Source organism: Macaca nemestrina, chromosome 9, assembly GCF_043159975.1.
Source record: "Macaca nemestrina isolate mMacNem1 chromosome 9, mMacNem.hap1, whole genome shotgun sequence".
In the NCBI taxonomy this organism is placed as follows: domain Eukaryota; kingdom Metazoa; phylum Chordata; class Mammalia; order Primates; family Cercopithecidae; genus Macaca; species Macaca nemestrina.
The window spans coordinates 39,307,311-39,332,319 of record NC_092133.1 but is presented as its reverse complement, the minus strand read 5'-3'; the positions used below and the strand labels follow the sequence as shown (position 1 = coordinate 39,332,319).

The window sequence follows — 25,009 nt, the reverse complement described above, 5'->3', positions numbered from 1 at the left end:
TGTGTACAGCATTAAAAAGTATTTAAACCAGGCTGAGCTTGAAGGCTCATGCCAGTAATTCCAGCACTTTGGGAGGGTGAGGCGGGCAGATCGCTTGAGGCCAGGAGTTCCAGACCAGCCTGGCCAACATGACAAACCCGTGTCTCTACTAAAAATACAGAAATTAGCTGGGTGTGATGGTGCACACATCTGTAATGGCACGAGGATTGCTTGATCCCGGGAGGTGGAGGTTGCAGTGAGCTGAGATTGCGCCACTGCACTCCAGCCCGTGCTACAGTGAGAGTCTGTCTCAAAAAAAAAAAAAAAATTCAAACCAGCAGTCTGCAACCATTTGGCACCAGGAACTGGTTTTGTGGAAGACAAGTTTTCCATGGACCATGGGTGGGGGATGGTTTCAGAATGATACAAGTGCATTACAATTATTGTGCACTTTATTTTTATTATTACAAAATTGTAATACATAATGAAATAATAGGGCCGGCCGTAATGGCTCATGCCTATAATCCCAGCACTTTGGGAAGCTTAGGTGGGCAAATCACTTGAGGTGAGGAGTTTGAGACCTTCCTGGCCAACATGGTGAAACCACATCTCTACAAAAATACAAAAATTACATGGGCACAGTGGCCCAGCTCCTTGGGAGGCTGAGGCAGGATAATTGCTTGAACCCGGAAGGCAGACATTGCAGTGAGCGGAGATCACGCCTCTGTACTATAGGCTGGGCAACTGAGTGAGACTGTGTTTCAAAATAATAATAATAATTTTATAACTCACCATAATGTAGAATCAGTGGTAGCCCTGAGCTTGTTTTCCATCTAGGGATGATGGGAGACAATGACAAATCATCCAACATTAGATTTTTATAAGGAGCGCACAACCCAGATCCCTTGGATGTGCAGTTTGCAATAGGGTTCATGCTCCTTTGAGAATATATTGTCTCCTGATCTGACAGGAGATGGAACTCAGGCCATAATGTGAGCAGTAGGGGGTCGCTGTAAATATAAATGAAGCTTCCCTTTGCTGTAAATACACACAAAGCTTCCCTCCCTCACAGGTGCTTACTTCCTCCTGTGTGGCCTGGTTCCTAACATGCCATGGACCCCTACAGGTCTGTGGCCTGGGGGTTGAGGACCCCTGATATAAACCATTTCTTTACAGTAAAAGTAATATATACCAATTTTTTTAAAGGGTAGTGTACAGGAAGATGTAAAAGCACCTGTAATTCTACTTGAGAACTACTACTTTTTTTTTTTTCCTTCCTGTTTTTGAGACGGAGTCTTGCTCTGTCGCCCAGGCTGGAGCGCAGTGGCGCGATCTTGGCTCACTGCAAGCTCTGCCTCCCAGGTTCACGCCATTCTCCTGTCTCAGCCTCCCAAGTAGCTGGGACTACAGGCACCCCCTGCACGCCCGGCTGATTTTTTTGTAATTTTAGTAGAGACGGGGTTTCACCGTGTTAGCCAGGATGTTCTCGATCTCCTGCCCTCGTGATCTGCCCACCTCAGCCTCCCAGAGAACTACTTTATACTCAATAATTATAGCTAACATGTGGGTATAATTTACACATATGATCATACTATACATTCATTTTTTTTTTTGGTCCGAGACAGGGTCTCACTTTGTCACCCAGGCTGGAGTCCTGTGGCACGATCTCAGCTCACTGTAGCCTGAACCTCCTGGGCTCAAGTGATTCTTCTACCTCAGTCTCCTGAGTAGCGGGGACTACAGACGTCTGTCACCACACCTGTTTCTTGTATTTTTTTGTAGGGACAGGGTGTCTCAAGCCATCCACCTGCCTAGGCCTCACAAAGTGCTGGGAGTACAGGTGTGAGCTACTGCTTCCGGCCTGCATTCACTTTTGCAATTTGTGTTTTCTACTCAGTAATATAACATGAAGACCCTTCTAATCTGTTTTCCGTACCCGTCCTGTAATGAAATAGTTAAGCTTCCTTGTCCATTTCATTTGCTAGTGGCTAGAAACTTTCGAGTTTTCCATTTCAGTGAGCTTATGTTATCATTTCGAGGATCTTAGCTTACTCTGAGTGTGAGGTTCCAGGGCTTTTGTTGCTGAGTGCTAGCGGAAGTGACTGAGTTCACTTGCTAATTTGGCTTTCAGATTGCTCATCATTTGTTTCCTTGTTTTTTTTCCCCTCTCACCCATTATAAAAGGATATATATACATATACATTTTTTTTTTTTTTAAATTGGAGACGGAGTCTCGCTCTGTTGCCCAGGCTGGAGTGCAGGGGCGCAATCTTGGCTCACTGTAACCTCCGCCTCCCAGGTTCAAGTGATTCTCCTGTCTCAGCCTCCCAAGTAGCTGGGATTACAGGCACTCACCACCACGCGTGGCTATTTTTTGTATTTTTAGTAGAAACGGGGTTTCACCATGTTGGTCAAGCTGGCCTCGATCTCCTAACCTTCTGATTCCCCTGCCTTGGCCTCCCAAAGTGCTGGGATTACAGGCATGAGCCACCATGCCCGGCCCGATTTTTTTTTTTTTTTTTTTGAGACAGTCTCACTCTGTCACCCAGGCTGGAGTGCAGTGGCAGGATCTCGGCTCACTGCAGCCTCTGTCTCCCTGGCTCAAGCAATTCTCCTCCCTCAGCCTCCTGAGTAGCTGGGATTACAGGCATGTGCCACCACATCCGGCTAATTTTTGTATTTTTAGTAGAAATGGGGTTTAACCAAGTTGGCCAGGCTGGTCTCAAACTCCTGACCTCAGGTAATCTGTCTGCTTCGGCCTCCCAAAGTGCTGGGATTGCAGGCCTGAGCCACTGCGCCCGGCAAAGATATTTTATATTTTTATCTGGCATTTTTAGATAGCTGTCTTACAGTGAGAGATAATTCAGGTTTTCCGGTTTTACCATATTGCCAGGAAAATAAATCTCTTCCTAGTTATTTTAATAAAGAAGACACAATGCTATAAACTGTTTTGATTCTTTTGGGATATATAAAGCAAAATGCAAAACATTCTCTATACTCTTTCCTCAATTTGTCAGTCCCATTTTTTAAGGGTACCTATATTTTTCAGATTGTTATTTATATTTCCAGAAATACTTTGTATTTCTGTATGTTAATATAAATTAGATTAATTATAAATTTTCCTGATACAGATACCTGAGAAATCACAGATATTAAAATGAGAAAGTTAAAACATTTTCATGATAACTTTGTGAAAGTAAATGGGTGACTTTCTGTGAAAATATAAATTGCTTAAATAAAGAAGGGAAAATTCTAGTGCTATTTGATGTTTCAGCACGTATGGAACTAATAAAAACTCAATTTTTAGTAGTCTAGCATAACATTAATATCAAAACTTGGGAAAACATTAGAAAAGAAAGCTACAACTGCGTTGACTAAGGTCTGAATAGGGAAATCTTTTTTTTTTTTTGAGACGGAGTCTCGCTGTGTCTCCCAGGCTGGAGTGCAGTGGCGTGATCTCAGCTCACTGCAAGCTCCGCCTCCCGGGTTCACGCCATTCTCCTGCCTCAGCCTCCCAAGTAGCTGAGACTACAGGCGCCCGCCACCACGCCCGGCTAGTTTTTTGTATTTTTAGTAGAGACGGGGTTTCACCATGTTAGCCAGGATAGTCTCGATCTCCTGACCTCGTGATCCACCCGCCTCGGCCTCCCAAAGTGCTGGGATTACAGGCTTGAGCCACGGGAAATCTTAAATTCAGAATAGGTGGAGTTCAAGCTTTATTGCGTATTTTAGTAGATAACTCTTCCAGGAACTGAAATTATCAATTTTAGGAATCCTTGTAAGTGGATCAAATGAAAACATGATCATCTCAGTAGTTACTGAAATTACATTTGATAAAATTCAACATCCATCCTTCATAATAGATGTTTTATTTTTAGAATTCTTGTTAGAAAAATTGTGAGATCATTGTTTAAAAATCTTTTTCCTCAATTCATTTTCTAGCATTGCTATTGGAAATACTTAATAGTAGATGAAGGACACAGGATTAAGAATATGAAGTGCCGTCTAATCAGAGAGTTAAAACGATTCAATGCTGATAACAAACTTCTTTTGACTGGTACTCCCTTGCAAAACAATTTATCAGAACTTTGGTCATTGCTAAACTTTTTGTTGCCAGATGTATTTGATGACTTGAAAAGGTGGGTAAGCCAGTTATTTAATGATTTAACCTCAAAAATCTGTGCTGTTAGTTAAAATTACTTTCTTTTCAGTAACTGAATTAAAATGCCAAATATTTGGCAAGTTCTTTTTGGTGTAAATTGTATGTTCTACTCCTGTCACAAATTATGTGAGAGCAGATTAAGAAAAGATTATTTAAAACTTACTTGCATTGGTTAAAGGAAGACTGCTGAATGCTACTTTAAGATAATATTTTTATAATAAGGTTCTTTTATGTGTTACCTTTGTAAAACATTTTAAGACGGATTTTTCTCATTATATCCTCATGAAACAACCAGGGACAATAGAGTTGTTAAATTATTCCCTATCTCACATAAAAGAAAACCTAGGTGTAGAGTTGTTACAAGGTAAGACTAGTTAGCCCCAGAGCCAAAGTTAAAACTGAGGTCTCCCAATGTAAACATAGTGTTTTAATTCTCGAAACTATGTTTGAATCTTAGCTTATATAATAAAATCAGAAATAAAAGTAGTTTCCAGAAAGTAATTAGTAACTTCAGAATGGAGGAGGAGGTAATGTTAACATAATCTAAAACTGATTACAACGGAAATACAACCTGGGCAAAAAAGGTAATTTATACTTGTTTTGGCATCAGTGAAGGAAGTAAGCTAATTGGATGTGGAAATATAATTTTAAATTATGGGAATTTATTTCAAATCTGGTTACTGAATGGTGTCTCAAGGTAGGCTACCTTATTGTGACTCTAGGCGCTATTATTGAAAGACAAGAATTCCAGGTACTGTGCAGACATACTGAATTACAGTGTCAAGATAGGAGTTGAGAATCTGAGTTTTTTGAACATCTTTCTGGTGATCCAAGTTTGGGAACATCTAGTCTACTGCATAAATGTTACTAGCATTTTCCACAGTTGGATGTAATGTTACCTATTATATATTATTAATCTGCATGCTCATACTTAATTGCTCATTGTAATATATATATATTTAACAGTGGGAAGGAATAAGCATGTATAATATTGTCAAGTTATGTATATGTTGAATTTTAAAATATTGTAGTGGGCCATACTTAAGACTGGTGGAGAAAATCATATGACTTTGGTTTTCAGAGATAGTTCTCACTTTTGTAAAGTAAAATTATAAATATATACCTTAATCTTATTTGATTTTTATACTATTGTATGGTTGTTAATCTATTTATAAATCAGAAAAGTGTTTCCTTTAAGCTCACAGTTCTTGATGGTTCAAAAATCCAATCAATTTATCTTTGTTGTTTGAATGTGTTCTTTTCCATTATAATTTTTAAAAATTGCACCTAAGGATTTGGTGCAACAATACTATGTTTCAGTATCACAGATTATTACTGTAAATAATCATGTATCATGTTGACATAACTGAATTTATGTGGTTAACTTAAACATTTTTCTCTTCCAGCTTTGAGTCTTGGTTTGACATCACTAGTCTTTCTGAAACTGCTGAAGATATTATTGCTAAAGAAAGAGAGCAGAATGTATTGCATATGCTGCACCAGGTTTTCTATGTTTTCTTATTCTGCTTAACCATAGGCTCAATAGAGTATAAAAGGAACTCTGGAGATCACCTGTCTAATCCTTTGTAGTGGAGATTTGAAAAATGAAGGTCCTCCTACATTTAAATGACTCCTTTGTTTTTTCTTCTCTTGAGTTTTATGACAGAACTCAAGTGCTTACCTAAGTTTTGTCCTTTTCAGATAGTATACTCATTTTACCCCAATGGTTACGGAGAAGTTTGTCAAGCACAAAACAGAAATTTGTGGTTTTTATGGAATGGTTTTTATGGAATGCTTGCCAATAATACTTTTACAATTTACATCCTTGCATGACTGCTGTCTCATCTATTTTTATTGCTTTCTGTAATCCCTACCCCATCCTACCTATCTTTAATTTAGAGAAACATTATCTTTCAAAGGTAATCTAGTCACATGAGCCTGAAAAGCTTCTCAGTTGTGGTGTAGCAATTTTATTTGAAGTCTATCATTTTTTCTGATATTAAAGTTTATACATGTTCATGAGAAAAATGTGAAGCAGGAGAGAACTGAAAAGTAAAAATATCACTTCCTTTTAAAATTGTACTTCCTAGCAGTGTATGTGGAATGATTGTGTTGTGTTATATGACAGTCCAGACTCTTTTCTGTCTTTGTGTAAACATGTGTGTTTTATCTATATTTTATGAAGAAAAAGATTGTAAAAATAAAATTCCTTAAGATATTCTTTTAAACAGTTACCAGAAGATTATTTTCCTTTTACTACATGTAGATTTAAATCAGTGGTTTTTAATAACTGCTTATTATCCCATTGTCCTGTTCTACTATAATTAATTATACCTATATCTTCCTCTTTTCAAAATTTTCTACAATATAAACAAGGTTGTAGTATCTCTACTTAACACTACACCTTTGCCCATTACTGGCTATTTCCTTAGGAAAGAATTCCTAGAATGTATGTGTTAGAATTTACAGATGATGGCTTCTTTGAAGGCAAATTGCCCTCCAGAAAAGATTTATATGACATACGTCCATATGAAAATACTTATTTACTCAAGCTTCATACCAATTTTGAGGTTAGAAGTCCTTTACAGTGTGTTGCAGAGATTAAAAAGGATGATTATTGCTGAATTGAGATGTTTATAGATAGTTCCTTGTGACCATATTCCAACATATGTTGGAATAGTTATTTCTTAATGGTTTATAATAACTATGTTAAAAATAAGTTAATGGTCTGTATGTTGTGAAGAATTTCTTTCCCCTCCTCACTTTTTGGGATAAACTTTGTTTATGGTGTCTTTTTGTGTGTTCATGTGCACAAGTGTGTGTGTTTATATTTAAAATTTTCTTTTTTTCCTGCTGTGACTAGCCAGTGATCGAAATTTCAATGTGTCAATAGTTATAGAAGTTTTTAAATGTCCCAGTATGAATTATTGGGGTAAATGACTTATTTAGGAAGAGATGTGTTTCGACATCACATCCTCATCAGTAGTTAAATCCATATAGTGTAGCAAAGGATTAAGTTTCTCTTCTTAGGAAATTTAATTAGAGAGTCAAGACAATGAATATTTATAGAATTGGTCACTTACAGGTTACCTCACAGAGTATACAGGTAGATAGATATTCCTGAGAAATGATAATCTGCCTTTTGATTGAACATTTGTAGTGCTTGTCGTAGTTGATAATTCACTGGAATTATCCAGTGAATAATTGGAATTGAAGATAACTTCAAATTTCCATTAATACTACGATATGATAATGGACTTTTATTATATCTATCCAAATTCAACAGTTTATCAAAAATAGGGGCTGTTTTTGAATGTTCTAGCAATAAGAATATTCTGTGCAATACTGTGCTTAAATTTGAGTTGATATTACTTTTATGCTTTGTCCTAATTATGTTTTAATGCATTACTGGAGGAAAAAGTTTTCATTCAAAGTGAATTCAGATTAGTTGGAGATAGTTTTAAATTGCTAGTATATTTTCTTAACTATTTTCTATATGCAAGAATTCTTTCCTTTTTTTAATGCAATGTTTGCATAGAGACGGGGTTTCACCATGTTAGCCAGAATGTTCTCCATCTCCTGACCTCGTGATCCGCCTGCCTCGGCCTCCCAAAGTGCTGGGATTACAGGCGTGAGCCACTGCGCCTGGCCGGAAGTATTTTAACATGTTTATGAAACATTTACATATTTTTCCTGATTTGCCTGTGGGCATATTTGTTTTTGGATTGATGTCTGTAGATAAAACACTGGTAATGTGTTTACTGTCTCTGTCAATAGTCTGGTAATAGTTTGTATAAACATTGCATAGTAAAAAAATTTTTTTTTTTACTTTCCATTTAAAGTTATCTAAGCTTGCTACTTTTCTATTTCCGCCCCATATAGAAGGCCAAAAGCAGTATAACTTTTACAAATTATGTATTTAAAATTTTTTATTTTAAAATTGTGTGTACACAGTAAGATATTTTTAAATATAAAAATTTAGAAAATAAAAAGTAAAAAGCAACACTTTCTGTTTTCCTTCTGCACTTACTTTCTTATCTCCAAAATATAACTAATAGATTTTTTTTTTTTTTGGAGACAGAGTTTCACTCTGTGCCCAGGCCTGGAGTGCAGTGGTGCGATGTTGGCTCACTGCAACCTCTGCCTCCCAGGTTCAAGCGATTTTTCCTGCCTCACCCTCCTGAGTAGCTGGGATTACAGGCATGTGCCACCACACCTGGCTAATTTTTTTGTATTTTTACTGGAGATGAGGTTTCCCCATGTTGGCCAGGCTGGTCTCAAACTTCTGACCTCAAGTGATCTGCCCACCTCAGCCTCCCAAAGTTCTGGGATTACAGGTGGAGCCACTGCACCTGGCCAACAGATTTTTTTTTTTTTTTTTTTTTTTTGGGAGACTCTGACATCCAGGCAGGAGGAGAGTAGTGGTGCCATCGTTGGTCATTAGGTTGGTATCTGCAGCCTCCGACTCATACTTCTGGGTTCAAGTGATCCTCCTGCCTCACCCTCCTGAGTTGCTGGAACCAAAGGTGCATGCCACCAGGTCCAGCTTATTTTTGGTCGATGGGTCTTGTATAACTCTTACTTGTTTCTGTCTGCTTAGAAAGCTTGTATACTAGGAAAAACATATAAATACTTTTTTTATACATGTGTTTCAGTGGTATGGTGTGCCCCTTCTTCTACATATTTGCCATTTCAGTTAACATCAAACTATAATATTTGTCAGTGGATGTGGTAGAAAAATATCTTGTTATTTCATGTTTTTCTTAAAGACGTGGACATGTTTTATTTTTTTTATTTTTCTGAGATGGAGTCTCGCTTCGTTGCCCATGCTGGAGTATAGTGGTGTGATCTCAGCTCACTGCAAGCTCCGCCTCCCGAGTTCACGCCGTTCTCCTGCCTCAGCCTCCCAAGTAGCTGGGACTACAGGCGCCCGCCACCACGCCTGGTTAATTTTTTCTATTTTTTAGTAGGAGACGGGGTTTCACCGTGTTACCCAGGATGGTCTCCATCTCCTGACCTTGTGATCCGTCCGCCTCGGCCTCCCAAAGTGCTGGGATTACAGGCGTGAGCCACTGCACCTGGCCGGACATGTTTGTGGGCATATTTATGAAACATTTATGTATTTTTCCTGATTTGCCTGTGGACATATTTGTTTTTGGATTGGTATCTGTAGTTACCAACACTGATGATGTGTCTACTATCTCTGGTAATAGTCTATGATTAGCCCTATACCTGTTGGGTATTTAAATCCAGAGTCCTGAAAATGAGCTTTATTATATATGATTACTATATGTAAACCATTGTTAGTATTTAAAGGCAGGGGTATAAAGAGTATACAATTTTTTATTTTTTATTATTATTACTTTTTTTGAGTCGAAGTCTCTGTCGCCCAGGCTAGAGTGCAGTGCCACGATCTTGGTTCACTGCAACCTCCGTCTCCCAAGTTCAAGCCATTCTCCTGCCTCAGCCTCCGAGTAGCTGGGATTCTGTAATCCCCCCACCACACCTGACTAAATTTTTTGTATTTTTTTTAGTAGAGACCGGATTTCACCATGTTGGCCAGGCTAGTCTCAAACTTCTGACCTCAGGTGATCTGCCCACCTCTGCCTCCTAAACTGCTGAGATTACAGGTGTGAGCTACCGCGGCTGACCTAGAGTATACAATGATTTTAAACAAGTGTTTGTTCTCTTTTAATGACCCAAATATTTTAATAATGGCATAATTGTCTGTTGCTTCTGTGTTCTCTTTATAAATGTGATAATCATTTGTAACCACCTCAGCTAATGAAAGAATAATTTTAAACCTGAAACTTTAGAACTTACAGAAGAAACTTGTATGTCTGCATCACTAGGTCAGCTGGCTTTTTACTGAGTAAAACCTCATTCTATTAAAAAATTTAAGTTTTTTTTAAAGTTTTTAGTTTTTTGGGTACATGGTAGGTGTATATATTTATGAGCTATATGTTTTGATATTGATACAGAAATGTAATGCATGATAATCATATCGTGGAGAATGGTGTATCCATCCCCTCAAGCATTTATTATCCTTTTTTAATTTTAATTTTAATTATCCTGGATTAGTGATCCAGTTACACATGATCCAGCTATATACCTTTTTTTTTTTTTTTTTTTTTTTTTTTTGTAGAGACAGAGTCTTGCTCTGTCACCCAGGCTGGAGTGCAGTGGCATATTCCTGGCTCACTGCAATCTCTGCCTCCTGGGTTCAAACAATTCTCTTGCCTCAGCGTCTTGAGTATCTGGGATTATAGGCACCCACCAGCAAGCCCCGCTAATTTTTGTATTTTTAGTGGAGATGGGGTTTTACCATTTCACCAGGCTGATCTCAAACTCCTGACCCAGGTGATTCTCCTGCCTCAGCCTCCCAAAGTGCTGGGATTACAAGCGTAAGTCACTGCACCTGGCCTCCAGTTATACTCTTCCTTATATTTTAAAATGTAACAGTTAAATTACTATTGACTGTAGTCACCCTTTTGTGCTACGAAATACTAGGTCTTATTATTTCTACTTTTTGTACTCATTATTTAAAAAAATTTTTTTAAATTTTTTTCATTTTTGTTTCCCCTTTTGTATGGTGCTGATAAAATCTAATTTTAAAAGTTGTGGGCTATAACTGAAATTTTAACCCTAAGAAATACAAATGCTACCTTTATATTTTTACTTTTAAAATTATTTGAGATAGATTCTTAACAGTTTTTAAGAGAAAAGTAAATTCTGAAATGCTGCGGACAAATACTGTGAGTTTACCATTTGGTCTGGTCTGGGAAAATCTCAAGAAGATATTTTCACCTTTTGAGATTTGATATTACTTATATAGGAAGTCAAAAGATAAGGTAAAGGAATATATGGGGACAGTATTCCTTGAAAAAATAAGAATGTTTAGTACTCATATTTTTCTGTTCATGTTTTAATTTTAGATTTTAACACCTTTCTTATTGAGAAGATTGAAGTCTGATGTTGCTCTTGAAGTTCCTCCTAAACGAGAAGTAGTTGTTTATGCTCCCCTTTCAAAGAAGCAGGAGATCTTTTATACAGCCATTGTGAACCGTACAATTGCAAACATGTTTGGATCCAGTGAGGTATAGTGGTTTTGAAGTGTATTGTAAAGGAAACTTGACATAAAATTTCTCTTTTTTCCCTTTTTTTTTGAGACAAGATGTTGCTTTGTCACCCAGGCTGGAGTGCAGTGGCACAATCGCTGCTCACTGCAGCCTTTACCTACCTGGCTAATTTTTTTGTAGAAACTGGCTTTTTGCCATGTTTCCCAGGTTGGTCTCAGACTCCTGGGCTTAAGCAGTCCGCCCACCTTGGTCTCCCAGAGTGCTGGGGTTACTGGTGTTAACAATTGTGCCTGGCCTAAATTCCAGTTTTAATGGCCCCTTGTTTATTTTCAGGACGTGGGTGAATTTGTATCTGGGGTATAAGGCATAAGGCCAAGTGGCAAAAGTTGTTTCCTAGTATCTGCAGTCCTGCTAAAATGTAAGTGATAATCCTTGTATTAATTACTTTGCAGTCATCTGGAATACTTATTAAAAATTTAGGCCTGGCACAGTGGCTCATGCCTGTAATCTCAGCACTTTGGGAGGCCGATGCGGGCAGATCACCTGAGGTCGGGAGTTTGAGACCAGCCTGACCAACATGGAGAAACCCTGTCTCTACTAAAAACACAAAATTAGCTGGGCGTGGTGGCACATACCTATAATCCCAGCTACTCAGGAAGGCAGAGGCAGGACAATCGCTTGAACCCGGGAGGTAGAGGTTGGAGATGGAGGTTGCGGTGAGCCGAGATTGCACCATTGTACTCCAGCCTGGGCAAGAAGAGCGAAAATCCGTCTCAAAAAAAATAAATAAAAATTTAGATTTCCGTGCAGATTAACTCTAAACGCTTTCTGGGAATGAACTTGGAAATTCATTTTTAACAAGCACACAGTTATTTGAGAATCCCTGTACTAAGGACTTGGCAACTAGACTAATCTCCAAATATACAGCATCCAAAATCTGAGTTGCTCCAAAATTTGAAACTTTGTGAGTGCTGATACGACACTCAAAGGAAATGCTTATTGGAGCATTTCTGTTTTCCCGTTAGAGATGTTCAACCTGTACAGTTTCCTTGCTGAAGGTTATTGAGAACCAAAAGGATTAATAATCACTTTGATGATGATGATGATTATTTTTTTTTTTTTGAGACGGAGTCTTGCTCTGTCGCCCAGGCTGGAGTGCAGTGGCTGGATCTCAGCTCACTGCAAGCTCCGCTTCTGGGGTTTACGCCATTCTCCTGCCTCAGCCTCCCGAGTAGCTGGGACTACAGGCGCCCGCCACCTCGCCCGGCTAGTTTTTTGTATTTTTAGTAGAGACGGGGTTTCACCATGTTAGCCAGGATGGTCTCGATCTCCTGACCTTGTGATCCGCCCATCTCGGGCTCCCAAAGTGCTGGGATTACAGGCTTGAGCCACCGCGCCCGGCCGACTTTGATGATTATTATCACCCACCATATTATAGGAGATAGAGGTAGGATGTTATTATCATTTAACTCAAGGAGACCCTTAAGTTTTGTTTAACTGTCCAGATTTTTTATTGTCGACTATGGACCTATAGATTTTCTTTTCAAAATGTTTATTGTCATGCATTTTTAAACAATAGAACCACCAGACTCTCTTCTCCCCCTTTTTTTTTTGTTTTTCTTTGAGACAGAGTCTTGCTCTGTTGCCCAGGCTGGAGTGTAGTGGCATGATCTTGGCTCACTGCAAGCTCCGCCTCCCGGGTTCACGCCATTCTCTTGCCTCAGCCTCCCAAGTAGCTGGGACTACAGGCACCCGCCACCATGGCTGGCTATGTTTTTCTATTTTTTTAGTAGAGATGGGATTTCACCATGTTAGCCAGGATGGTCTCGATCTCCTGACCCAGGTGATTCACCCGCGTTGGCCTCCCAAAGTGCTGGGATTACAGGCGTGAGCCACCAAGCCCGGCCTCTTCTCTCTTTTTAATAATTAATTATAATTAAAGGAAAGGTCTAGCTATTTACAAATTTACATTATTTGTCTGTTAATGAGCAATTTCATGCAGTGTTAACCAGTCTGAAGAAATATCCTCTGTAGTGCAAATTTCTGGAGCCGTATTTCATCTTTAAGGTATTGAATCCTTTTGTGTATGTTCAAAGTAGTTTTATTCGCCCTTCATTTTTCCCTATTGAGATACGAAGGCCCTTCCTCTTACTTTCAGATATTATCGTCCATGTTAAAATTAAACTAATTTCCTACAACATTTGTATTTGTCTATAGATTGTCATTGTGTACATAAAGTATGCCTTATTTTGTTTACATTTAGAACCTAAGGATATAGCTTTATAAACTGGCTTTCCTTTAATTCGTTCCCTTTCAGAAAGAAACAGTTGAGTTAAGCCCTACTGGTCGACCAAAACGACGAACTAGAAAATCAATAAATTACAGCAAAATAGATGACTTCCCTAATGAATTGGAAAAATTGATCAGTCAGATACAGCCAGAGGTGGACCGAGAAAGGTTTGAATTTGAAAATGAATTTAAGTATTCTTTAAACTGGGACCATTTTTTGTGTTTCTCATGTATATGCATTATTTGTTTTGGTAGAACTGTTGTGGAAGTGAATATCCCTGTAGAATCTGAAGTTAATCTGAAGCTGCAGAACATAATGATGCTACTTCGTAAATGTTGCAATCATCCGTATTTGATTGAGTATCCTATAGACCCTGTTACACAAGAGTTTAAGGTGAATACTAGTTAATTCTAATTTACTGTTTTGATTTATATTACTTTATATTGGTGGAAAATGTTACTTTGTTTTGATTATAATTATTAAAAATAGTATGGTGCTATTTGTCATTAAGATTGTAATCCTTCAGTAAGCTAAGACAATCTTCTCTCCGAAATTTCAGAGAACCTTTTCAGGGTTAGAGAAATGGTCACTTTCTATGAGCAATTAGTTTTTTTTATTTTTTTATTTTTTATAGAGACAGGGTCTTGCTGTGTTTCTCAGTCTGGTCTCAAACTCCTGATTTCTCAGGCAGTCCTGCCTCAGCCTCCCAGAGTGCTAGGATTACAGGCAAGAACCACCATGCCTGGCCTCTATGCAACTAATATTTTTATTTACATGTTTTATGTGAACAGCTAATAATTCTAAATTTAGTAATTGATTTGTACTCTGCATATTTACTTGCTATATTTTAGAGAGAGTGGTCATCTTTTCACTGTTTCTTTTATTATTAATATGTGGCTTATCAAAATCAGCCTTGTTGCTCATTACTTAAAGATCAACAGATAGCCATAGAATAAAACTAATTTTTATTTGGAGGTTTTCACATTAAATAAATGAAGTTGCTTTCTTCGGTAGTTGATAGAAAGATAGCATAATATTAATAGAAATCAATTCTTAGTAACCCTCAATAACCCTTGTTTTGAAGTAGTTTACAATAGACTTTTCCACTTCTGGCAATATTGACATTTTGGGCCAGATAATTCTTTCTTAGGAGGTAATGTTCCGTGCACTTAGGACATTTAGCAGCATCCCTGTCTTCTACCCGTTAGATGCCAATAGTATTCACTTTCCTCAGTTATGACAACTAAAAAGTTTGCTGCCACCACCAAATATACCCTGGAGATCGGTGGAGGGCAAAATTGTCCCCATTTGAGAGGTGCACTGCTTTACATCTTTATTAGAGTAAGAAAGAAGACAAAACTTTCCCACTCAGATGGAAGTAGCTCTCTCATGAAGTCATTTCACCAGAAGGTGAAAGAGTGTTTATCCACAGTATTTGGATTACTTATCAGCTCCTGTATTTTCTCTAATTTCTGGTAAGAATTCTAGCAGTAGTTTACCTATACATTTAGTTGGAAATAATTCAATTATAAAGAATAAGCCTGAGTATGTACCCATTAAGTTTGACATAATTGTTCTCTTTCACAACGTCTTGGAGGGAGGAGTGTTGAGGTTAGATCAAAGTTATATTTGTATTTTATTTTGTTTTTGTGAAGTTGCTGGTTTTACGTTCTAGAGTACGTCTTTGAGTAATAACTATCTTCTGATTTACAAAGATTGAATAACAGGTCAGTTTTTAAGTTTTTTAAGTGACTTGGCATTGAAAATTGAACTTTCCAAATGGCTTTCGTTTTAACAAAGCAAATGACATTTTTCTCTCAATTTTTTCTCTCTTTGCCCATTTTTAAGATCGATGAAGAATTGGTAACAAATTCTGGGAAATTCTTAATTTTGGATCGAATGCTACCAGAACTAAAAAAAAGAGGTCACAAGGTGATACTTTTGATTGGAATTTTGGATTGTTCAATTATTTTTTTATTAATTGGTATAAATATTTAAGATGTTTTATTTCAGGTGCTGCTTTTTTCACAAATGACAAGCATGTTGGACATTTTGATGGATTACTGCCATCTCAGAGATTTCAACTTCAGCAGGCTTGATGGGTCCATGTCTTACTCAGAGAGAGAAAAAAACGTAAGACTACTTATGTCATACATCCCAAACGATTCTTTTGTAATTCCTATCTTGATTTCTGAAGTAATATTCTGAATAGACCCACAAATTGATAAAAAGATACAAATGACCAGAAACCCTGTGGTTTTATCAAAAACAAACATTTTGATTTAGTACTAAGAAGTCTTAATTTTTGATTCAAGTATATATATCTTCTGGCACAATCTTAATAATATCCTACTTAACCATCACTGTAAGAATATTGGGATAGTAGGAAATTTTTTGTCTTTTTGCCCTGTTCTTAATTTTCTCTTGTGAAAATATCAACTGTATAGCAAAGTTGAAAAGAAAAAAAGCAACTGTAAATCCGCCTACAATCTGCTGCTAACATTTGACTATACCTTTTTAAAAACACGTTTCCTGTAATAGCAGCGTTGCTGTATCCATTCAACATTTAATCCTGTTTTTTTTGGTGCATTTTAAAATAAATTATAGATGATACTACCCTTTTCTGTAATAACTTCAGCATATTTTATCTTTTGGGGTAAAATTTACATATACTGAAGCAAATAATGTATACATTTGCTGAATCTTTCTGACAAATGGCGTATGTAAATTTATACCTAATCCCTATTAAGATATAGATGTTACCATGAGCCCAGAAAGTTTCCTGTGCCCCCTTCTAGTCAGTTCACCCTCCTAGTCACCCCATGTGTAAAGACAACAACTACAATTTTTTCGTCATTTTTTGATACTAGCTTTTCTTATTTAAACATTGTTGTGATACATGGTTTTTAACAAAATTAAGGTCTCTTTAATATAGGTGCTTGGATGATAAAAGGTAACAGCACAGATTTTGTTAACATAATTGTTTTATAGATCTGAATGATTTGTTTGGCCTCCTTTAACTCTTTAATAGTTGTAACAAAACATTTTTCTCCTTCAGTCTTGTTGGTAGATTTCTTTTAATCTGTTGTATTTACATCCTTTTTGCTTTTAGATGCACAGCTTCAACATGGATCCAGAGGTATTTATCTTCTTAGTGAGTACACGAGCTGGTGGCCTGGGCATTAATCTGACTGCAGCAGATACAGTTATCATTTATGATAGTGATTGGGTAAGTTGGATGTACAGAAAGGAATATGCTGATTATATTTCCATTTAGATTTTTTTTTTTTTTTTGAAATGGAGTCTCAGTCTGTCGCCCAGGCTGGAGTACAGTGGCATGATCTCGGCTCACTGCGACCTTCACCTCCCGGGTTTAAGTGATTCTCTTTCCTCAGCCTCCCAAGTAGCTGGGACTACAGGTGTGCACCCCCATGCCTGGCTACTTTTTGTGTTTTTAGTAGAGACAGAGTTTCGCCATGTTGGCCAGACTTGTCTCGAGTCCTTATCTCAGGTGATCCGCCCACCTCGGCCTCCCAAAGTGCTGGCATTGTAGGCTTGAGCCATCACGCCCAGCCTGCATTCTGAATTTTAAAAGTTTTTTGAGATGGAATTTCGTTCCTCTTGTCCAGGCTGGAGTGCAATGGCGCAGACTCAGCTCACTGCCTGCGCCTCCTGGGTTCAAGTGATTCTCCTGCCTCAGCCTCCCAAGTAGTTGGGATAACAGGTTCCCGCCACCATGCCCAGCTAATTTTTGTATTAGAGATGGGGTTTCACCGTGTTGGCCAGGCTGGTCCCGAACTGACGTCAGGTGATCCACCCTCCTCAGCCTCCCAAAGTGCTGGGATTACCAGCATTACCAGCATGAGCCACCACGCCCAGCCATTCTGAATTTTTAATTTTTAATTGTACATGTTACAAATTTACTTATCTATTTTGAAAAGATACCCATTTTCAGCTAAGAGTTATTTCTTCATAAAGTTTTCTGCATGTTAAAATTGAATTTTTTTTTTTACTTTTGTTTTTAGAGACAGGATCTCACTTTATCACCCAGGCTTCAGTGCAGTGACACCATCACGGCTCAGTAGCCTTGACCTTTTGGGTTCAAGTGATCCTCCCATATCATCCTCTTGAGTAGCTGGGTTTATGAGTATGTGCCACCATGCCCACAAAAAATGTAAAAATTAGTGAGACCACGCCTCACTGTTTTGCCCAGGCTGGTCTTGAGCTTTTATCCTCACATGATTCTCCTGCCTTGGCCTCCCAAAATGCTGAGATTACAGAAGTGAGTCATTGTGCCCAGCCTGAAATGTTTTCTTTGGGGTATTTAAACTTTTTTGTTAATATTGCCAAGGATCCGTGGAATGATAATTTTATCTATGAAGCCACTCTGGAAGTTTAAATTAAGACACCACTATTTAGAAGTTCGTGACTACATTATTCATGTTGAGTTTATCCACATGAGTTTACGTTAATTTTAAGCTAATACCGTTAAATGTTATTTTTCTTTTTAACTTTAAGAACCCCCAGTCGGATCTTCAGGCCCAGGATAGATGCCATAGAATTGGTCAGACAAAGCCAGTTGTTGTTTATCGCCTGGTTACAGCAAATACTGTTGATCAGAAAATTGTGGAAAGAGCAGCTGCTAAAAGGAAACTGGAAAAGCTGATCATCCATAAAAGTAAATAACACTTACGTAGTGCTTTATTGTTTAAATTGTACATTATGTGTTGTGGATTTTTGTAATTGTTTTTATTTTCTTTATGAAATGTTACAGCCTGGGCTGGGTGCTGTGTCTCACACCTATAATCCCAGCACTTTGGGATGCCGAGGTGGGTGGATCACGAGGTCTGTTTAAGACACTGTTTAACTTTTTTACCCAGGTTGTTCTTGAACACCTGGACTCAAGTGATCATCCTGCCTCTCTTAGTGTTGGGGTTATAGATGTGAGCCACTGTGCTCAGCCTTATTGTCAGTTTTTTAGTAGATTAATTTTGTAGAAAATTTTGAAGGGATTTTTTTAATGCTGACATTTTTCAGTTATTACATATATAAAGCAAAATGCACAGATATTAAATGTACAGGTTAATGAAGTTAGACCAGATGTATGTACTCATACGTAACTATCATCCAGATCAGGGTAGCATTTTCATCATCCAAGAAATTTTCTTTGTTCACCCTTTCCTGTAATTCCTATGCTCCGCTTAACATCACTAGGAAGCAACCAGTATTCTGATTTTTTTCACATTGTTGAGTCTTTTCTTTGTTTAACTGTTTCGTTGAATGTATTTTTTCAGAGTCATCTGTGTTGTTTTTAGTAGAATTTTTTTTTAAATTGGTGAATAGTTAGTTTTTTCCATTCCCTTGTTGGTCGACATTTAAATTATTTCTAGATTCTGGTTATTATGAATAAGCTGGTCCTGTACAAGTCTTTGTGGACATATGCATTTTTTGGTCCTTCATCTTAGGGAGGGTGCGTGTTTAACTACTGGAAACTACCAACCTTTTCCAAAGTGGACGTACCATTTTCCACTCCTACCAGCAAAGCCTGAGAGTTTTATTTGCTTTTATTCTTTATCAACACTTGTTTTTTGCCATCCTTCTTAATGCAAGCCATTGTGATTGGTTTGTAATATGTTGTGTTGTAGTTTTAAAAGGAATTTTAATGTTTTTAATTTCTCATTTTTTTTAGATCATTTCAAAGGTGGTCAGTCTGGATTAAATCTGTCTAAGAATTTCTTAGATCCTAAGGAATTAATGGAATTATTAAAATCTAGAGATTATGAAAGGTGAGTTTTTAATTTTAGAAAGATTTAATTTGTAGCTTTGAATTATTCACATATACTTGAATATTTTGTTTTCTATAGGGAAATAAAAGGATCAAGAGAGAAGGTCATTAGTGATAAAGATCTAGAGTTGTTGTTAGATCGAAGTGATCTTATTGGTAAGTATCATGCTTTTTCTTAATGGAAGCTTCGAAACATATAGATAATTAGCATAATATAATGAACCCCTTTTATAATTCATTCAGCCACACATATCTAATCTTGTTTTATTGTCATTTTTCTTCTCAGAGTATTAAAATCAAATCTCAGACATAATGACATTTTGCCCATAAATGTCATTGTCTTTAACTTTTTCCGTAATTCAGATATTTTCTGTAAACTGGTAAATAACACTTTTGTAAATATATTCAAGTTCCTGTCTTAGTTAAGAATACCAGTGCTTTGTTTTCGTATTTTTCATCATACCAGGAGGCACATCATGTCTGGGTTTCTTATTTCCAGTGAGCTAAGATTAATCAAGATAATATTACAAAATGTCTTGTCAGCCTTCATCCTTTATTTAATATGATGGTTTAGTTTAGTTTAGGTTAGTTCAGTTCAGTTCAGTTTATTTTTGGAGACGGAGTCTCACTCTGTTGCCCAGGCTGGAATGCACTGACACAATCTCAGCTCACTGCAACCTCAGCCTCCTGGGTTCTAGCAATTCTCCTGCCTCAGCCTCCCCAGTAGCTAGTATTACAGTCACCTACCAGCACGCCTGGCTAAGTTTTGTATTTTTAGTAGAGACAGGGTTTCGCCATGTTGACCAGGCTGGTCTTGAACTCCTGACCTCAGGTGATCTGCCCACCTCAACCTCCCAAAGCACTGGGATTACAGGCGTGAGCCACTGCGCCTAGCCTAACATGATTTTTAGTATCCTTTAAAAATGGTTGATTAGAACCATTATTAACTAAATCATTACAAAGTGATGATTTTCTTTTTTTTTTTTTTTTTGAGACGGAGTCTCGCTCTGTCACCCAGGCTGGAGTGCAGTGGCCGGATCTCAGCTCACTGCAAGCTCCGCCTCCCGGGTTCACGCCATTCTCCTGCCTCAGCCTCCCGAGTAGCTGGGACTAGAGGCGCCTGCCACCTCGCCCGGCTAAGTTTTTGTATTTTTAGTAGAGACGGGGTTTCACTGTGTTAGCCAGGATGGTCTCGATCTCCTGACCTCGTGATCCACCCGTCTCGGCCTCCCAAAGTGCTGGGATTACAGGCTTGAGCCACCGCGCCCGGCCTCAAAGTGATGATTTTCTTGTTCTGTTATTCTTTTATTAGCTGGGTTATTTAAGAACTTTCCCTTACAGTTTTCCTGAGATAGAAGAGAGGCAGGATATATTGCTTCTTTTTTTCATCAGTTTTTAGAATACCACCTTATGATCTGACACCTACAGTGATGACCATGGATTATTTTGAAAACAAAACAGTTTCTTATTCTCTGTGGCCTTTCTCTTCACTTTCTTGCTTTGGTATCTTCTGAAGAGCAAAATTTTTATATTTTGATGAATTCCAGTTTTAACGAATTTTTTCTGTCACTCATAAATTTTGTGTCGTGTCTAATTACTTTTTTCTTAATTCAAGGTGTTGATATTTTCTTTTAACAGTTTTATAGTTTTTGCTCTTACATTTAGGTCTATGATCTATTTTCAGTGAATTTTCATCTTTTTGCATGTTAATATCCATTTGTTAGAAGTTGTTCCTTTTTTTTGTTGGATTGCCTTGTCATCCTTGATGAAAATCATTTGATCATAAATACAAGGTTTTACTTCTGTATTCTTAATTCTGTTCCATTGATCTCTGTGGTATTCCTATGCCAGTATTGCACTGATTTAATTAAGGTAGCTTTATGGGAAGTGTACTTTCTCTGGTTTTGTTCTTTTTCAAGATTGTTTTAGATATTCTGGATTATTTGCATGTTTATTTGAATTTTAACTTTGAAATGGTTTAGGGAGAAATATGAGAAATACAACATTATGGTGAAATATTAAATATATTAAAAAACAACATTATATGAGGTATGTAAGGGCTGTTTAACATCTGATAATATTAATACAATCCATATTAATTAAATAATGGAGAACTAGATGATCACCTAATTAGATACCAAAACCCAACTTGTCATCTTCATAATTTTTTTGGTTTGAGACAAGGTCTCGTTCTACTACGGAGGCTGGAGTTCAGTGGTGTGATCATGGCTTACTGCAACTTTAACCTGCTGGGGGCAGTCAATCCCTACACCTCAGCCTTCGGAGTTAATGGTACTGCAGGTGTGATTACTACACCCTGCTAATTCTGTTTTGTGTATTTTGCCATGTTGCTCAAGATGGTCTCACACTCCTGGGCTCAAGTGATCTGTCTCCCTCGGCCTCCTAAAGTGCTGGCATTATCGAAATTGCTTTTATTTGCAAGTTTTCTGGTTTGATTATCTTCATTGGAAGTCCAAGGGAATCCAGAATTTTTTAAAACAGAATTTAAGAAGATTGCTTATTAATAATATGTGTAACAGCAGTAATTGTTCAATAATGAGGGTTTTTACAACAGCTACAAAACTACCATGCCTACAATTAAAGTTTAACAGTTTTTAACACGTTTATGTAAGGACAGAATTATGCAACATTGAAAGACATTAATAGAAAGACTGAGTAAACATACAGGTTTAGCTGTATTTGTGGATATGAATGGTTACTACAAAGTATAAGTCAGTGTTCCCCAAAACTAACTTATATTCTTGAATTTTTCTTCTAATTAAAATCCTAGAATGACGACCGGGTGCGGTGGCTCACGCCTATAATCCTAGCACTTTGGGAGGCTGAGGCAGGTGGATCGCCTGAGCTCAGGAGTTCGAGACCAGCCTGGGCAACATGGTGAAGCCCTGTCTCTACTAAAATAGAAAAAATTAGCTGGGCATGGAGACATGTGCCTGTAATCCCAGCTACTCGGAAGGCTGAGGCAGGAGAATTGCTAGAACGTGGGAGGTGGAGGTTGCAGTGAACGGAGATTGTGCCACTGCACTCCAGCCTGGGTGACAGAGTGAGACTCTGTCTCTTAAAAAAAAAAAAAAAAAAAAAAAAAAATCCCAGAATGACTTTTTGTAAGACAGACTGTTAAAATTTATATGAAAGAGTAGTAAAGGGCCAGAACCAAGACAGTTTTGAAAAACAAGGTATTCTATACCGGGTATAAAGTCTTATTAAAAATTAAATAGTCATAATAATCAGATGGTAGAATTAGCACATGGTGTGATACATTGGCTAGAAGTACAATATGGTGAATCTAGAAGGGCAACTTTCGTGAAAAGCTGGTAAATGTCAAATGGAATTTCATACCACTGATAGGAAATTCCAATTAATCAATAGATGATCTGGGGAAATAGTAATTAATAGGGGAAAAATTAACTTAGATTCTCCTCACCTCACAATACACTTACAGACTTCAGATTGAGCAATCCATGTGTTCAAAACCTAAATATTAAAGGTAGAATTTAACCAAAAATATAGGAAAATATATTTATGATTTTAGAATTAGAAAATAATTCTTTATAATACAGAAATCACAAATTATATGATAGGTTTCATAGATTTTAATTACATTAATAGGAAGGACTACTATAAAACAGATGCCACCATAAAGAGATAAGAGAGAAGCCACAAATAATATTTGCAACATATAACAAGAAGTGTTAGGATATGCAAGTAAATACAAGTTGATAATAAAAATGGATAATATAAGAGCAGGCTGTTACCAAGAGAGAAAGAAATGTCTAATGAACATACAAGGATGATTAGAAATCAGTAATACAAATTAAAATCAGAGATTTCATTTCACAGCTGTCATGTTGATAAAAATTTAGGAGACTTCATATTGTCATTGATTCAAAATGTTTCTCAAGGTAAGCTTTTCATACTGTGTTTTCAGCTTTTAAATGAACCATAAATGGGCCTCTTTTTAAAACATTTCTGAAAGCATGATTCAAATTGATGTTGTTTATTGCTCTTTAACTTGTTTATCTTACCTTAAATTCAGCAAAAGAGATTTTGACTAGCAAACTGATGCTTTAGATTGTATGCTCCCAAGAGGCTGATTCTAGTTGTTGTATTAAGAATAGGGTACCTTTTTGCTTTCACTGCTATTAAATCTTGGTGATTAAGGAAGATAGTACCCTATATTACTGTGAGTTTTGTAATTTTGGATAGATGACTCACTTCTGATAACATTATATTGGATGTTTCTTTTACTATTTCTTCTTCTTATACTTCTAAAATGTACCTGTTTTAATATTTTTCCCTTAGATCAAATGAATGCTTCAGGACCAATTAAAGAGAAGATGGGGATATTCAAGATACTAGAAAATTCTGAAGATTCCAGTCCTGAATGTTTGTTTTAAACTGGAGCTCAAAAATAGATTTTATGTTTACATCTAGTGATTTCCCTGTATTGGGTTTGAAATACTGATTGTCCACTTCACCTTTTTTATTATATCAGTTGACATGTAACTAGTACTATGCGTACTTAAATAGATGGTAATTTTCTGAGCCTTACCAAGAACAAAGAAGTACCCATATTAAGTTTAGATTTTCAGTTAATTTTTGAGACTGAGTAGTATTCTTGGATACAGGCCGATGTGTACTTAACTACTTCCAGATTTATACAGTCTTCCTGTGGAAGTTTAGTAAATGTCTTTTTCCCTCCTTTCTTTTAGTAATGCAGTTTATGGGTACTTCAGTTATGAAGTAGGCTTTTCATGGGGAGAGATTGGGATTATGCTCTCTATTGTTTAAGACATTGTTTGATTTTAGAGTCTATTTCTGTGAGATAGTTTACCAAATAAATGTTCCTTATAAGATGATCTCATTAAATTATTTTTTCAGGAATAGCTTAGGTGCAATAATAGCAAAAGACTTGACTGTCGGTAGGATTTGATTATTTTGCTTTCTTGGTTTCATTCACTAGTACTATAGGAGTGTGTCATATAAAAGATTTCAAGTGGACGTTCTGTTAGCACAAGAGAAGTTTCTGAATGAAACTTTAGGGCGTTGACAAATGACTAGAAATTGGAAATGGTAGTATATCGTGCAAAACAAGACAGATCCTGAAAATTTATAGTGGTTAACTAGAACCAAATAGAAGAGAACAGGCCTTAGGAGTATGTAAGTAATGCAAAATCCGTAATAGAACAGCATAAAGGCCAAAAGGGGTACAATTTAGACCCTGTGTGAAAGGATATCAGGCAGTGAGGAAGAGAAATCCTGAATGTACCCTGGAGAGGGGACATACTCCATGAGCCATACATTTCTGTGCTGGTGTTTATGTCATGGAAAAGTATTGCTGTTGCCATCCATATTCAAATGTAGATCAGATGATCTGTTTGGGATAATGAAACTGTCACTTAAGAAAAACTTAAATTGTTTTTTTCCTGTGTCCTGTTTGCACAGGTCTTTTTTCTTTAAAAGTTTTATTTCAGTAGTTTTGGGTTACAGGTGGAAAGTTTTGGTTATATGAGTAAGTTCTTTGGTGGTGAAGAAAAACTTCAGGTAGAACATTTGGTTAAATAAAAGACTATAGAGCGGGTTTATTTGTTTTGTAAGTGAAAATGTTAACCCGTCACATAAGCATGCTGACCTAGGCTTGCTTGAAACTCGTGATCTTGTCCTTAGCGACCCAGTCTTTTCTGTTACATTGT

At 37.1% G+C, this 25,009-nt stretch overlaps 1 protein-coding gene across 2 annotated transcripts in view; it reads left to right on the top strand.

The window, feature by feature from the left end:
• Window positions 1–24,175, top strand: part of LOC105479969 (helicase, lymphoid specific) — a 55,449-nt gene extending 31,274 nt beyond the window's left edge. Inside the window, exons 11-23 of one of the 2 annotated variants that reach the window (XM_011738342.2) lie at window positions 3,922–4,118; window positions 5,548–5,644; window positions 6,574–6,711; window positions 11,077–11,238; window positions 13,538–13,677; window positions 13,765–13,903; window positions 15,359–15,442; window positions 15,524–15,643; window positions 16,623–16,739; window positions 18,029–18,188; window positions 19,200–19,296; window positions 19,375–19,451; window positions 23,619–24,175. In XM_011738342.2, coding sequence (XP_011736644.2) covers window positions 3,922–4,118; window positions 5,548–5,644; window positions 6,574–6,711; window positions 11,077–11,238; window positions 13,538–13,677; window positions 13,765–13,903; window positions 15,359–15,442; window positions 15,524–15,643; window positions 16,623–16,739; window positions 18,029–18,188; window positions 19,200–19,296; window positions 19,375–19,451; window positions 23,619–23,713 — 1,623 coding nt within the window. In that variant the 3' untranslated portion in view covers window positions 23,714–24,175. The remainder of the gene's footprint in view (window positions 1–3,921; window positions 4,119–5,547; window positions 5,645–6,573; window positions 6,712–11,076; window positions 11,239–13,537; window positions 13,678–13,764; window positions 13,904–15,358; window positions 15,443–15,523; window positions 15,644–16,622; window positions 16,740–18,028; window positions 18,189–19,199; window positions 19,297–19,374; window positions 19,452–23,618) is intronic. The other variant, XM_011738337.3, reaches the window with a different exon arrangement.
• Window positions 24,176–25,009: the final 834 nt, after the last annotated feature.